The 12,892-nt window shown below is 40.4% G+C and overlaps 1 protein-coding gene across 4 annotated transcripts in view; it reads left to right on the top strand.

Annotated features, from left to right (window-relative positions):
• Window positions 1-841: 841 nt before the first annotated feature.
• The window catches only part of HACD2 (3-hydroxyacyl-CoA dehydratase 2), a 105,162-nt gene continuing 93,111 nt past the window's right edge, over window positions 842-12,892 (top strand). For 3 of the 4 annotated variants that reach the window (XR_006299377.1, XM_043594338.1, XM_043594339.1), the window contains exons 1-2: window positions 854-1,060; window positions 3,701-3,818. Coding sequence is in view for 3 of the 4 variants with exons in the window: in XM_043594338.1 (XP_043450273.1) it covers window positions 906-1,060; window positions 3,701-3,818 (273 nt within the window). In the remaining variant the exon portion in view is untranslated. Of the gene's footprint in view, window positions 1,061-3,700; window positions 3,819-12,892 lie in introns of all 4 variants that reach the window. The other variant, XM_043594337.1, reaches the window with a different exon arrangement.

Genomic DNA, 12,892 nt, shown 5'->3' with positions numbered 1-12,892 from the left:
TGTTTCCCTCAGCGGACAGGTTTTCTAAGCCAACACCCTTCTGTTCTTGGGTGGAAAGTTTCTCGCTCCACTCCGCACCTCACCCTTAGCCGACCGCCTAATCACCTCGTCGTGGTCCCGCCTTGGCGACAGGTGAGCACACATGGCTTGGGTGGGAAGATGCACTTGAATCTTCCAGACCCTCACAAATGACACTGGATCCTTGGCCACACGTGCGACTTCAGTCGGATAGTAAAAAAGACACACTTCTCGTTGACTTTCACTGTACCAGTAACTTGAAAATTAAAAGCCAGGGCAGAAACCTTCAGAGACTGAACCTTCAAGCTGGCTTCGGGGGTTAAGAGCAGAGCGCACTCGCCATAAAGGCTCTTCTCTACTGGTCCCTGGGGTTGATGGGAAGCAATATTCGTCTGTGTTACCCTGACCCAAAATGGCAGGTTATTAGATCACGTGCATAGCGGTGACGCTAGAGCCACTGGAAGAAGCAAGATGAGAAGGGAGAAAGAAAGCATCATTTTCTTGATCCACCATGGAGGCAGAGGTTATAGGTGAGAGAATAGGGACGAGGAAGCATCCAGATGGCAGAAACTGCGGGCTTGGCAAGAGAGGCCATAGGCGACACTGACCTAACCCAAAATGGCTCCAGAGGTTATAACCGGGAGCGCAAAAAGAGGCGGTGATTACGGTGATCAAAGATGGCGCTGGCGTCTGAAGGGAGGTGACGGGCAGGGGGGTGCCAGGAGTGTCTTTGCCCTCTTCCAAGATGGCGGCCGTCGTGGGCGCTGTCTCTGGCTCCGCCCCACGGCCTCGGCCCCGCCCCTCCCTCGTCCCTCCCTCCGCCTCCTCTCAGTGCCGAGTCCGGGCGGTGGTGTTCTCGCAGGGAGAGCGTGCTCGGGGCCCTTGACATGGCGGCAGCGGCGGCTACTGCAGCGACAAAGGGGAATGGGGGTGGGGGGGGACGGACCGGAGCCGGCGAAGCTGGCGGCGCGCGGAAAAAGAAGGGCCCAGGGCCTCTGGCCACGGCGTACCTGGTCATCTACAATGTGGTGATGACGGCGGGGTGAGGCCAGGGCTCGGGGAGGCGGGGAGCGAGCCTGGCCGGGGAGGGGGCTCTGCGGCCGGCGGGGCCTCCGGGCCCCCGCGCAGCGCAGCCCGGGCGGTGGGTGTCTGGGTCCGGGCTCCGGGGCACTGTGGGCACCCGAGCGCTGAGCCGGCCCGGGTGCCTGCCCGGAACTCCCGTCTGGGCGAGGGGCCGAGCAAGTTCTCAGGGACTGGGTGTGCCCGAGCTGGAGTTCCCGGGCACCAAGGGGGTACGGGTTTGAAAGCCGCCCTGGGGCTGGTCCCCAGGGCCTTGGAAGGACGGGTGGGCTGGCCAGGGGTCGGCCATCCTGCAGCGCGGAGGAGAGCTCTGGCGGCAAGTCACGAATGCGAGCCATTTCCCCCAAGGGGAGTGGAGGGAGCTGTGGCTGCAGAGTGACCATATATTTAGGCGGCTGTTTTCAAAATCCAGACTGAGCTTTAATCTGAAAGGTAGTGGAAAAGCGTTCAAAGTTTTTGACCAGTGACATGAGCAGAGCTGTGCTTTAGATGAGTTGAGACTTTTTAGGAGGGATTGGGGTAAGGAAGAAGGAATTGGGGAGGAGGGCAATAGACCCTCCAAACTGGTTTTACCTTCTCTTGTTTCTCCCTCATTTCAGCCCATCCCTTGCCTCAGCGGGTTTAGTTCTAGTTCTGACACTAACTAGCTATGTGACCTTGGATAAATCACTTTGCTTTTCTTGTCCTCTGTTTCTCATCTGTAAAACTAAAGAATTTGGGTTAGGTGGGCTCCAAGGTTCCTCCAGTTCTTTGATCCCATAGTTTTGGTGAGGAAGATCACAGGATCAGACTATTTGTTGTTGTTGTTTTTTTAAGATTTTATTTTTAAGTGATCTGCACCCAACGTGGTGGGGCTCAAACTTAGAACCCTAAGATCAAGAGTCGCATGCTCTGCCAGCAGCCAGCCAGGCGCCCCTGTTACGTATTTTTAATTCGTATTTATTTATAAAAGATTTTCCCTAACATTTTATTATGAAAATACTTAAAGATGCAGAAAAGTTTAAAGAACTCTATGGTGAACATCTAGTTTTATTTATTTTTAAAATAGGTACTACATTGGCAGGTGTGTAATTCAAAATATTACCTAAGAGCATACAGTGAAACTCTCCCCTCTCACCCTTCATTTCCACCCAGATCCCCTCCCTGGAGGCAGCTAATTTTGTGATGCTTTCACATCTTCACATGCTGATACAAGCAAATATGTACACACACACACACACACACACCCTTTTTTAAAAATGCTAATGTCATGTTAGCATTTCAGCACCTTGCATTTTTTACCCAAATATATATAGAGAGAGGTTTGTGGACTTGATTGTTTTATTAGAAATGGCTGGTGTTGAAATGTAGTTTCAAAGAGATGGTGACTTGCTTGACTAGCTTGAGATCATGGAACTTGTTAGCCGGAGATCTATATCTAGAATCTATTTCTCTTGACTCACAGGCCAGTGAAGAAATACTACAGATGCAAGTTTTCTTTATCACATAAATCGTCACAGAGTGACTTTTAAAAGAACATTCTGGAATATGTGTGTATTTACATCTATATGTAAATTCTTATCAGCAAGGGCATTAATGAAAGCATTGGACTGGAAAGAGATTTTAAGGTTCATTGGGGAAAAAGGAAAGAAGCCTTTATTCCTAGGTGATAGAGAGTAGGGAGTGGTGTCTTAAGCCAAGAAGAGAAATTGGGATTTTGAGAATAAAGTAGGCTTTTTTTTTTTTTTTGAGGCTGCTAATGTTGAGACAGTTACACCATTCAAGAATTCATTTCTTTTACAAATTCTTATTTGATGTCTTTGTATGATAGTTTCTGGAAATAACATAGATCATATATCCCACTGCCTGGTTGAGATTGTACATTATTTAGGTAAACCTATTGTTGCTTTCAAGGACACATACCTTAATAATAAACGTCCATTTGTTTCATTATGGAGCTTAACAAAAAACTACAGGGCCTGAGAAATTCATTTTTGAGAAGGACACAACAGAAATGTAACATTCCCAGTGATAGGCCTAAGTGTTTCCCTGTTTTGTGTTTTGTATTGATCTGGATTAATTGATTTTGGGAAATTGAGCAAAAAATCCTTTTTTCTTTAAAAAACCCACCTTTTATTCTTATTTCATTTGCAATTTTAAAAGAATAGGGTATAGGTATGTTTCTGTGAGATACTTGTGACAATAGTTTAAAACCTCTTTTCTCCTCCCTATTATTATTACAGACCCTCTGACTGCACAGGCCATTTAAAATTTTCCTGTAACAGCTTTTTTTTTTCTCTTGTCTTAGACATTCTGACACTTAATTTAGCTGCTCAAGGACCAATTTAGCTTATTCTCTTCATTTTGGCCTTGTTCTCAACAGGCAAGTTTGCCAGAAAGCTGAGCTCCAGATGGGTGAGGTGCCACTGTGCTTTTGCAGAGCACTCTTGGTTGGGTGTGTGTGGTGGTGCATTACAGCTTGGCATTTGAGGGCCATAGTTGATAAATCCAGGATGCTGATTCTTCAGTCACCTTTAGCAGTATCTTCTGTTGCCAAATTTCAATTACCTCAGATCCCCACTTTTTTTTTTCTAATGGCTCTTTTTTTCCCTCTTTTTCACAGGTGGCTTGTTATAGCAGTTGGTCTGGTCAGAGCATACCTGGCTAAGGGTAGCTATCATAGCCTTTATTATTCCATTGAAAAGCCTTTGAAATTCTTCCAAACTGGAGCCTTATTGGAGGTAGGTACTCAGATTTGTTGTTGTTATTGGTTTCCATCGTGATGAAATAAGAAACATGCTACTGAATTATATTGAAGGAGCCATAACTCTGTTGGATTTCCTTTAAATTTGAGAACTTGCCTCATAGCATACTATAATGTTGATGACCAGATTTATCTTTGTGACATTCTGGATAAGGCAAAATCTCATTGAATTTATATTACCTGGAATATATTTTACATCCAACTTCTATTGGAAATCAAATGAAACAAGCTTATAAGAGGATTGTTTTTAATTCTAGGGAAATCCTAGGGAAGTGTTAGCAAACTCAGATACTCTCAGCAGCCAGCTTATGATGGAAATAGTGAAGCTGGTAAGTGTAGGATGTTAGGAATGGTAGATCTAAGAAACAGTAGAGCCTCTATAAATGCATCAAAAAATTGTTTTAAATAAATGTTCATTAATTTCCCTGTATGAAGAATAACACGTATCTAGTCCTGTCTCCTGTGTTCAGTATATGTTAGAGTTTTTGAGTTGCGAGTGACAAAAACTCAATGCAAACTATTCTGAGCAAAAAAGGAATTTACTGGCTTTATAGTTGATAAAAATAAAGGGTTAACTTACAGAATCAAAGGGACCAGCTCAGTTATGAGACCCCAGGATTGGATTGGACTTTGTCAGACTCTTTCCACCTCTCATCTGTGTTTATGTCTGTTTCTCTTTGAATGTTGGTCTAAGGCTTCCCTACTATAGACTGCCTTCTCCACGTGGAGAAGTTCTAGGGAAGGGTTCTGGTTGACCTTACTTAGACCAGTCACTCTTGCCTGTGATGTGAGTTAGTTGATTAGCCAGGTCTAGGATATAAGCCCATCCTTCTGGCTAAAGGGACTATAAGCTTTGTTAATGGAAAAGGAGGTATAGGGTAGCTTTGGGCGCATAGTTCATTACGGTTGCAACAAAGATCTGGTATTCCGTTTCATTTCACTTAGCCTCCAGGACAAGCCCATCATGTCATTTGGAAGGTTATTACCTTTCACCTCCAGGAAATGACATGCAACACCTTAAGCTCCCACCTTCACATTTGAAAGCAGAAAGTTGTTTTCATTTTTTTTCCCTCTCAGCAGAGGTTTCAATACTGTCCATATGTACATGTTTTAGGCAGATGGTATGGAAAAGTGAGCTTCCAGCTGTGAATCCAAGTACCCGTACTGTAACTCTGCTGGTTTTACCAACTAACTGTGATTTTGAGCAAGTCATTTACTTCTTGTCCACAGCTTCTTCTCATTTGAAATAACTAGGTTAAAGTCGATTTCCAAAGCCCCTTCCTGCCCTAACAGTTTGAGTCTGAGGAAACTTCAGCAAATCCTTGTGTGGGCCATTTGTTAAACTTCGAGTTCTGAATTTTTTTGGAAAGAGCCAAAGTAAGTAGTACCTTGCCTCTCAGAGCTTTGGCCAGCACAATTCTCTCAAGCTGTAAAGAAGCAAGTTTGGAGCCAGGACCATGAGAAACTTGCCCCAGTGCTTGACACAGTACGCAGGTGTGCCCAATTAGAATATTTCATTAATTTAAAGGGGTTCTATCTCTGTAAGACTTTGTAATAATACAGGTATAATTTTTAAAATTTCAGTATGTCTCAGGGAAGGTAGTGACATTAAATATGTTATACACAAAATCCACTCAGGAACCAAATCTTACATTTTGAAGGATTAGCTCATTTATCCCTATAGAATTTTGAACAGGGATTTAAGAAAACATTTTGGATTTTTGGTTTTATCTCTGTTATCCTCACTCAGAACCAATTAGGTGACAAATCCTGGATTTAATTTTGGGAAAAGGATTTTGCAAAATGAAGTGAGGGCTCCCAGGAATAGCAGGGAATTAGCTGTGTAGTTGTCAGTCACAGCAGTAGACCCCTCAGCCTGGGGCAAGAGAGCAGGCTTATGAAAAGTGCATTTCCTGAGTGGTCGGTGAAAGGCTATTTCATGTCTACTCCACCTGCATCCTAGAATATATTACGTGTGCACAGTGTTGTTGAAGTACAGATTAGTTATCCTCATGGGAGTTATTAGTGTTTGACAATATATCTTTTTTGCAAGGGGAGAAAAGGAGAAAATGATCCCAGGGAGGTTGCTCATTTATACCTCTGTATGCTGAATGTCATTATAATTTTGTTTTATTGAAGGATAATTAGCATACAGTGTTAATAGTTTCAGGTGTGAAATATAGTGATTCAGCAGTTCTATACATTACTCAGTGCTTATCAAGATAAGTGTACTCTTAATCTCCTTTATCTGTTTCACCCGTCTCCCCCCAACCTCTGGCAACCACCAGTTTGTTCTCTATATTCAAGAGTCTGTTGGCGGTTTTTTTATTTCCTAATATCCTGTGTCTTTGACTTTTATTTTCCTCTGTCTCTTTTGCATTTTTTGCCTTATTTTAAATTATAATTCTAGTATATTAATACACAATGTTGTATTAGTTTCGGTGTACAATATAATAATTCAGCAATTCTGTGCATTACTTAGTGCTCATCGTGATAAGTATACTTTTAATACCCTTCACCTATTTCACCCTTCCCCCCACCCACCTTCCCTCTGGTAACTATCAGTTTGTTCTCTCTCATTAAGAGTCCGTTTTTTGGGTTGTCTTTTTTTTCTTTGCTTGTTTGTTTTGTTTCTTAAATCCCACATATGAGTGAAATCATATGGTACTTGTCTTTCTCTACCTGACTTACTTCACTTAGCGTAATACTCTCTAAAATCATCCATGTTGTTGCAGATGGCAAGATCTCTTTCTTTTTTATGGCTGAGTAATGTAATATACATATATATATAATATTATATGTACATATAATATTATATCATTGTATATGTATACTACTATAAATGAGGTTACTTGTATCTTTGCATGCTGAGTGTTAGTAGATTTTGTGGGAGTTTGCTTAAAAAGCAAATGGAGATTACTTGTTGTTTGCAACAAACTTCAAATTTTTTTTAGGAAAATGTAACACTATGCTTTTCAAAAGATTTAAAAACATATGCCAGGCAAGTGCAAATGGGATGAAGTAGTATAATAAAGTAAACGATTTTTCTTCTGAGGAAATTAAATAATGTCTTGCAAAATGGGTGTATAGATATACTGAGTCAGTGATACAATAATGTATCTTTTTTATAAAATGAACACAAATCCTAATGTTTTTGCATGCTTGTTGGACAGTGTCTTGAGTGTATTTTATAGATACTTTTGCAAGTTATTCCACAGGTGATCATTTAAATAAGTGTGTGTTTGAGTTGCTGTAATGTATGCCACGGAGGTTGAGCCCTTACTAATAGAGAGCTTAAAGTCTTGTTGGGTAGATGATTATATTAGGGCTCTTGGCTGGAGATTACAGAAACCTCCTTAACCAACTTGAACCGTAAGGGGACTTTTTTATAAGTTTGTAAGATGTCCTATGGAATCCAAGGACAAGGATGCACCCAGAGCCCTTCAGGGAACCCAGGGATTCTTGCGGCACTCTTATCTCTGCTGTTCTCACTTTAATTGTCTCTGATTCTTTCTTCCCATCTTGCACACTAATTTTCTTGGTTTCTTAATCTACATGGCAAATAATGGTAATAGCCAAAAGCTTCTGAGACTATTGCTCCTGCAAACAAGGGAGCAACTAATTAGAAATAGAATCCTACCTGCTCCCAATTCCACATTCCCAGTGAAGGGCCTGAATTGTCCAGCTTGAATCAGGTTCTCATTCCTGGTCACCTGGTAGACAGGAGCAATTAGTCATATTAACCATACAGAAGTTGGAGGGAAGGGCTAATTTCTAGAAAAAGGGGTACTAGGTGGAAAGCCCGGTAAGTATTTACCAAGGCACTGAAACACAGTACAACCAAAATTACAACGTTTGAAATGATTTATAAATTGACAGAAGATGAAATATACTGATAATCTTGTGAGCCAAGAGGTCAGTGAATGAATATAGTGTGTCTTGAATTGAATCTTGAGTAATCCTGAGAGCTAATTAATATATGTAGGAAAAATATATTTTAAAAATGTCATTCGTGGGTAAACAAATTTCCATACCATAAAATTAATGAATTGGTGATACATGTTATGACACAGACGGATCTTGAAAACATTATGCTATATGAAAGAAACCAGACACAGAACAACACACATTATGTGATTCTATTTATATGAAATGTCCAGAGAGGCAAATCCATTGAGACAGAAAGTAGATTAGTGGTTGCCAGGGGCTGTGGGGAGGACAGAATAGGGAGTGACTGCTAATGGGTACAGGATTTCTTAAGGTGATGACAGTATTCTGGAATTAGTGGTGATGGTTGCACAACCTTGCAAATGTACTAAAAAACTGCTGAATTGTACACTTTAAATGGTGAATTTTGTGGTATGTAAATCATGCATCAATTTTTTAAAAATTCATCTATAATAAGCTGTGGGTAAATTTTCTTCTTCATTTCTGTTTTTGATCTGTGATATTCATTGATAAGGATAGACTGCCTTTCCAGCTTTGTTAGAGTTGAGTTAAAGGTTAGAATTTAGTAGATTGATGTTGTATTATGACAGTTTAAAATTATTTCTGAGAGAATTTGGATTCAGTTAACATAAGACTATAATTATAGCAAAGACACTTAAATACTCATGATTGGATATACTTCAGTGATTGGCAGTGTGATTCCAGTGGTTTAAGAATGGCTCTGCAAAGACATTTAATTGTTGAGACTGAAATAGAACGTCATCAACATATGTACATCACTATATATATCACTTACCTACCACTGTCCAGCTGGGAATGCCTACTGGACCACAGGAATTCCTTTTCTTCCCATTCTCTTCCAGATCCTTCTATTGTTTGGAACCCCCTCACCTACAAAAAAAAAAAAAGAGAGAGAAAACACCCCAGTCTCACTTGTGATCTTTTCTTAGAGTTTGTCTAGGGCTGAGGCTGCAGTGGCACAACTAGTTCCAGAGAAGCAGTGGAGGAGAGTGGACAGTTTTTGTTGTGTCTTCTTACCCTACTACCATTTTCCAAGCCCCATCTCTGTAATCTGTTCTGACTCATCGTGCTTCATCTTTCAACTGCCTTTAGACCCTTTAATGACATATTCAGGAAGCTGACTTTGATTATTTCTCTAAAATAAAGCAAAATGTTGGGGCGCCTGGGTGGCGCAGTCGGTTAAGCGTCCGACTTCAGCTCAGGTCACGATCTCACGGTCCGTGAGTTCGAGCCCCACGTCGGGCTCTGGGCTGGTGGCTCAGAGCCTGGAGCCTGTTTCCGATTCTGTGTCTCCCTCTCTCTCTGCCCCTCCCCCGTTCATGTTCTGTCTCTCTCTGTCTCAAAAATAAATAAAACGTTAAAAAAAAAAAAAACTTTAAATAAAATAAAGCAAAATGTTAAGAACTTGTAGTGTCCATAAGAAGAAGGGGGCTCCCAGCTTGTCTTCCTGCCAGTTTTTCTGTCTGTTTACCTCAAATGGTAGATGACTTTTTTTTTTTTAATGTTTACTTATTTATCTTTGAGAGGGAGAAAGAGAGCACGTGCATGCCTGGGAAGAGGGTCAGAGAGAGAAGAGAGAGAGAATCCCAAGCAGGCTCCATGCTGCTCATATGGGGCTTGATCCCACAAACGGGAGATCATGACCTCAGCTGAAATCAGGAGTTGGATGTTTGACCAACTGAGCCACCAGGCTCCCCTAGATGACTTTTTTCCCATAGGGATGCTTGGAGGTTACGTTCTGTGGCATTATTTAAAAAAAAAAAAAATTTTTTTTTAATCTTTATTTATTTTTGGGAGAGAGAGAGAGACACAGAATCCGAAGTAGGCTCCAGTCTCTGAGCTGTCAGCACAAAGCCTGACGTGGAGCTTGAACTCATGGAACCGTGAGATCGTGACCCGAGCCGAAGTTGGCCACTTAACCGATTGAGCCACCCAGGTGCCCACCCCTTTTGGCATTATTAATATGGTAGTATTAATATGGTAGTATGCTTCAGGAACATCATTGGTTAAGTTTACTTTTGTGTACTTGTCTGGGGACATGACCACCATCTGTAATATTTTTCCTCCTCGTGAAAACATGCTAACTTCTCAAAAATAATAATTTAAAAAGGAAATTTTGAAACACAAGCTAAATGTACATTTTAGACTACCTTCATTCTGAAGACTTGTTTTGAGAAAACAGACCTATAAAAGAGACCTCTGAAATGCTCACAGAGCAGTCATAGTGGGGATATTTCACAAAAACAAAAATGACAACAAACCTCAGACAAAGTAGCTTCAAAAACACTGAAAACCAGAGGTAAACTAGGGAACTTGGGTGTAATTAATGTCACAACGTTAGAAGGGAAGAGGGATCCTGTGGGAAACAGGAGCCCACCCACACAGGCCTTCCTGCTTGATGACTCAAGCAAATAGAAGAAAATTGATATGGCATTCAAACAGGTGAGATAGCTAATGGCTATAGAAAGGAATGGACAGAACATTTTTTTTAAGTGAACTAAAAATATAGGTGGTGTCAGTACAGGGCAGGAAGGAGGCCATAGTGCAGAGAAAGTAGGTGATACTAAAGGTCAAGAAAAGGCAAGAATTCCCAGTTATAGGCTGAGATTAAATAGATTGCAGAGCAGAAGCCATTGAGAATGTTCAGAATTCACCATTTCGAATATAAAAAAAGAACATTATAAAATATGTAGTGCCAAGCAGATCAGAAATACTTCGTGTTGGTGGATTAGCTAACGTGTGAATGATTATCTGAACAATAGGAAAGCGAAATATATGAGAAAGTAGTGAAATTCAACAGACAAATAATAATGCAATAAGAACTGATGTATCTGGATTGAGGGTATACAACTTGTTCAAAAAGTAAGGTTGGAACAACAACAATAGAAAAGGTTGGAACATGTAACTCATAATCAGGAAAAATTCTAGAAAACTTTTCTGAAATTGAAAGACCAACTCAGTATGCTAATTGAGAGTATTTGGAGTTCCACATTGGAGCTGTTTTTCAAGAAAAAAAATCCTTTCCCTTTTTAGGCACCTATTTGTTAAATTTTAAAACTCAAAACAAAGATTAGCAATTTCCAGCAGAAAAGAGATCTTAAAATGTTACAGTAAAACAGCCTAAGGCCCTAGACTTTGAAGAATAAAAAAATTCACATGAAGCTAGGAGAAAGCATTAGGTTCCTGGGTAACCTTGCAATTTCCTACAAATGGAGACAATTTGAGAATACCTACAAAAAGGAATAAAACTTTGGAAAAGCCTTATCAAAGGGTATTTAGCTCTTATGTAAATAAAATTAACTAAGTCTTTAGAGTAGCAATGTTCTGAATCTGTGCAGTTTGATACAGCAGCCACTATCACATGTGGCTTTTGAGCCCTTGAAATGGGGCTGATGGGACTGAGAAACTTGAGTTTTAAGTTTTATTTATTTTTAGTTTAAATTTCAGTAAGCACATGTGGGTAGTGGCCACTCCACTGGACAACATAGCTTTAGAGCATGATCCGATTGCAAGGTGTCCATTTGGCATTTGATAAGATAATTCATATCTGACCCAAGTAAAATGAAATAGGAAAGGAGAGTAAAGAAGCAAAGGGAGACAAACTTAACAGTGTAAATTCTGTGTCACTCCAGAATTTAAATTCCTAATTCATAAGGTGAAAATAATAAGAACGATTATTAGAATATGTTGATGTTTTTAGATTGGGAAAAATAGGAAAAAAGCAAATTGCAGGTAATGGGAGAGGTATGGAAGGGTATGTATGAAGCTGCTACTGATGCTTATCCCCATGGAGGGGTGTGGTATTTGGGGGAGAATAAAAGGGAACTTCTCCTTTTTACTCTCTATACTTCAATGTGTGCTTATATATCACTTCCGTGACTCTTGAAATAAAAGGGAAGGTATAATAAACGTAATACGTGGGACGCTTGGGTAGCTCAGTCAGTTGAACATCTGACTCTTGACCCCAGCATCATGGGATTGAGCCCTACATGGGGCTCTGTGCTGAGCATGGAGGCTGCTTAAGGTTCCCTCTGCTTCTCTTCCCTGCTCACGCTCACTGTCTCTCTCTCTCAAAAATAAAAAAATAAATAAAAATAAAATATAAATGTAACACATAATACAATATAATAGGAAACAAAAAGAGAAAAATAAGATTAAAACATTTTTTGAAAAAAGAAAATAGGCAGCTTAGATAGATTACCTTGTCACTTAAAATGATGTACAGAATTTTACATCTGTTGCTAAAAAAGAAAAAGGAAAGGGACGCCTGGGTGGGCTCAACTGATTGAGTGCCTGACTCTTGATTTCTGCTCAGGTCATGATCTCACGGTTGTTGGGCTTCAAGCTGGGTGTGGAGCCTGCTTAAGATTCTTTCTCTGTCTCTCTCCCCTCTCCCCCTACTCTCAAAAAAAATAATAAAAAATAAAAAAAGGAACAATAACAGTAAACCTACAAGATGACCAAGTATAGCACAAATGTATCACTTCTACTATTTATACAAATAGATTCATTAATTTTATCAAAATAAAAAGGGATACTGATGGTTAACATTTTAAAAAACAAAATTCAGCAACCTGTTGCCTATAAAAGACAAGCTTATTGAAGGACAAACCAGCCTGCCGTGACCAAGCATACAAGAAAAACAGGACCTCCCAGTTACAGCATAAGATAAAGTTGATAGCAGAGCAGAAGCCAAAGGGAAACTGGCAGAGTTCACAGTTTGTCATGCAGGAGGAACATGGCAGACATGTTGGTGGAATTAGTTGATGGGTAAATGATTATCGTAGAAAAGCTGGCAGAAATGTTACAGAAGTAAAATTAGAATTGTACTTAAGAAGTGTCATGGTATATGTAAAAGAACACTGGAGACAAGAAATTTGGGTACTGAGACTTTACCTTAAGTGTTTTCCCAGTTTTAAGTTCAGTGAGGCTTCAGCATTTCATTATCAGATTATAAAAATAAAACAGATTGGGTGCCTGGGTACCCCAGTTGGTTGAGCATCTGACTTTGGCTTAGGTCATGCTCTTGCGATTCATGAGTTCAAGCTCCACTCCACTTTCGATTCTCTGTCCCCCTCTCAC

The sequence above is a fragment of the Prionailurus bengalensis genome, chromosome C2 (assembly GCF_016509475.1).
Source record: "Prionailurus bengalensis isolate Pbe53 chromosome C2, Fcat_Pben_1.1_paternal_pri, whole genome shotgun sequence".
In the NCBI taxonomy this organism is placed as follows: Eukaryota; Metazoa; Chordata; class Mammalia; order Carnivora; family Felidae; genus Prionailurus; species Prionailurus bengalensis.
The sequence above is the reverse complement of the archived record's forward strand: the minus strand, read 5'-3'. Positions and strand labels throughout refer to the sequence as shown.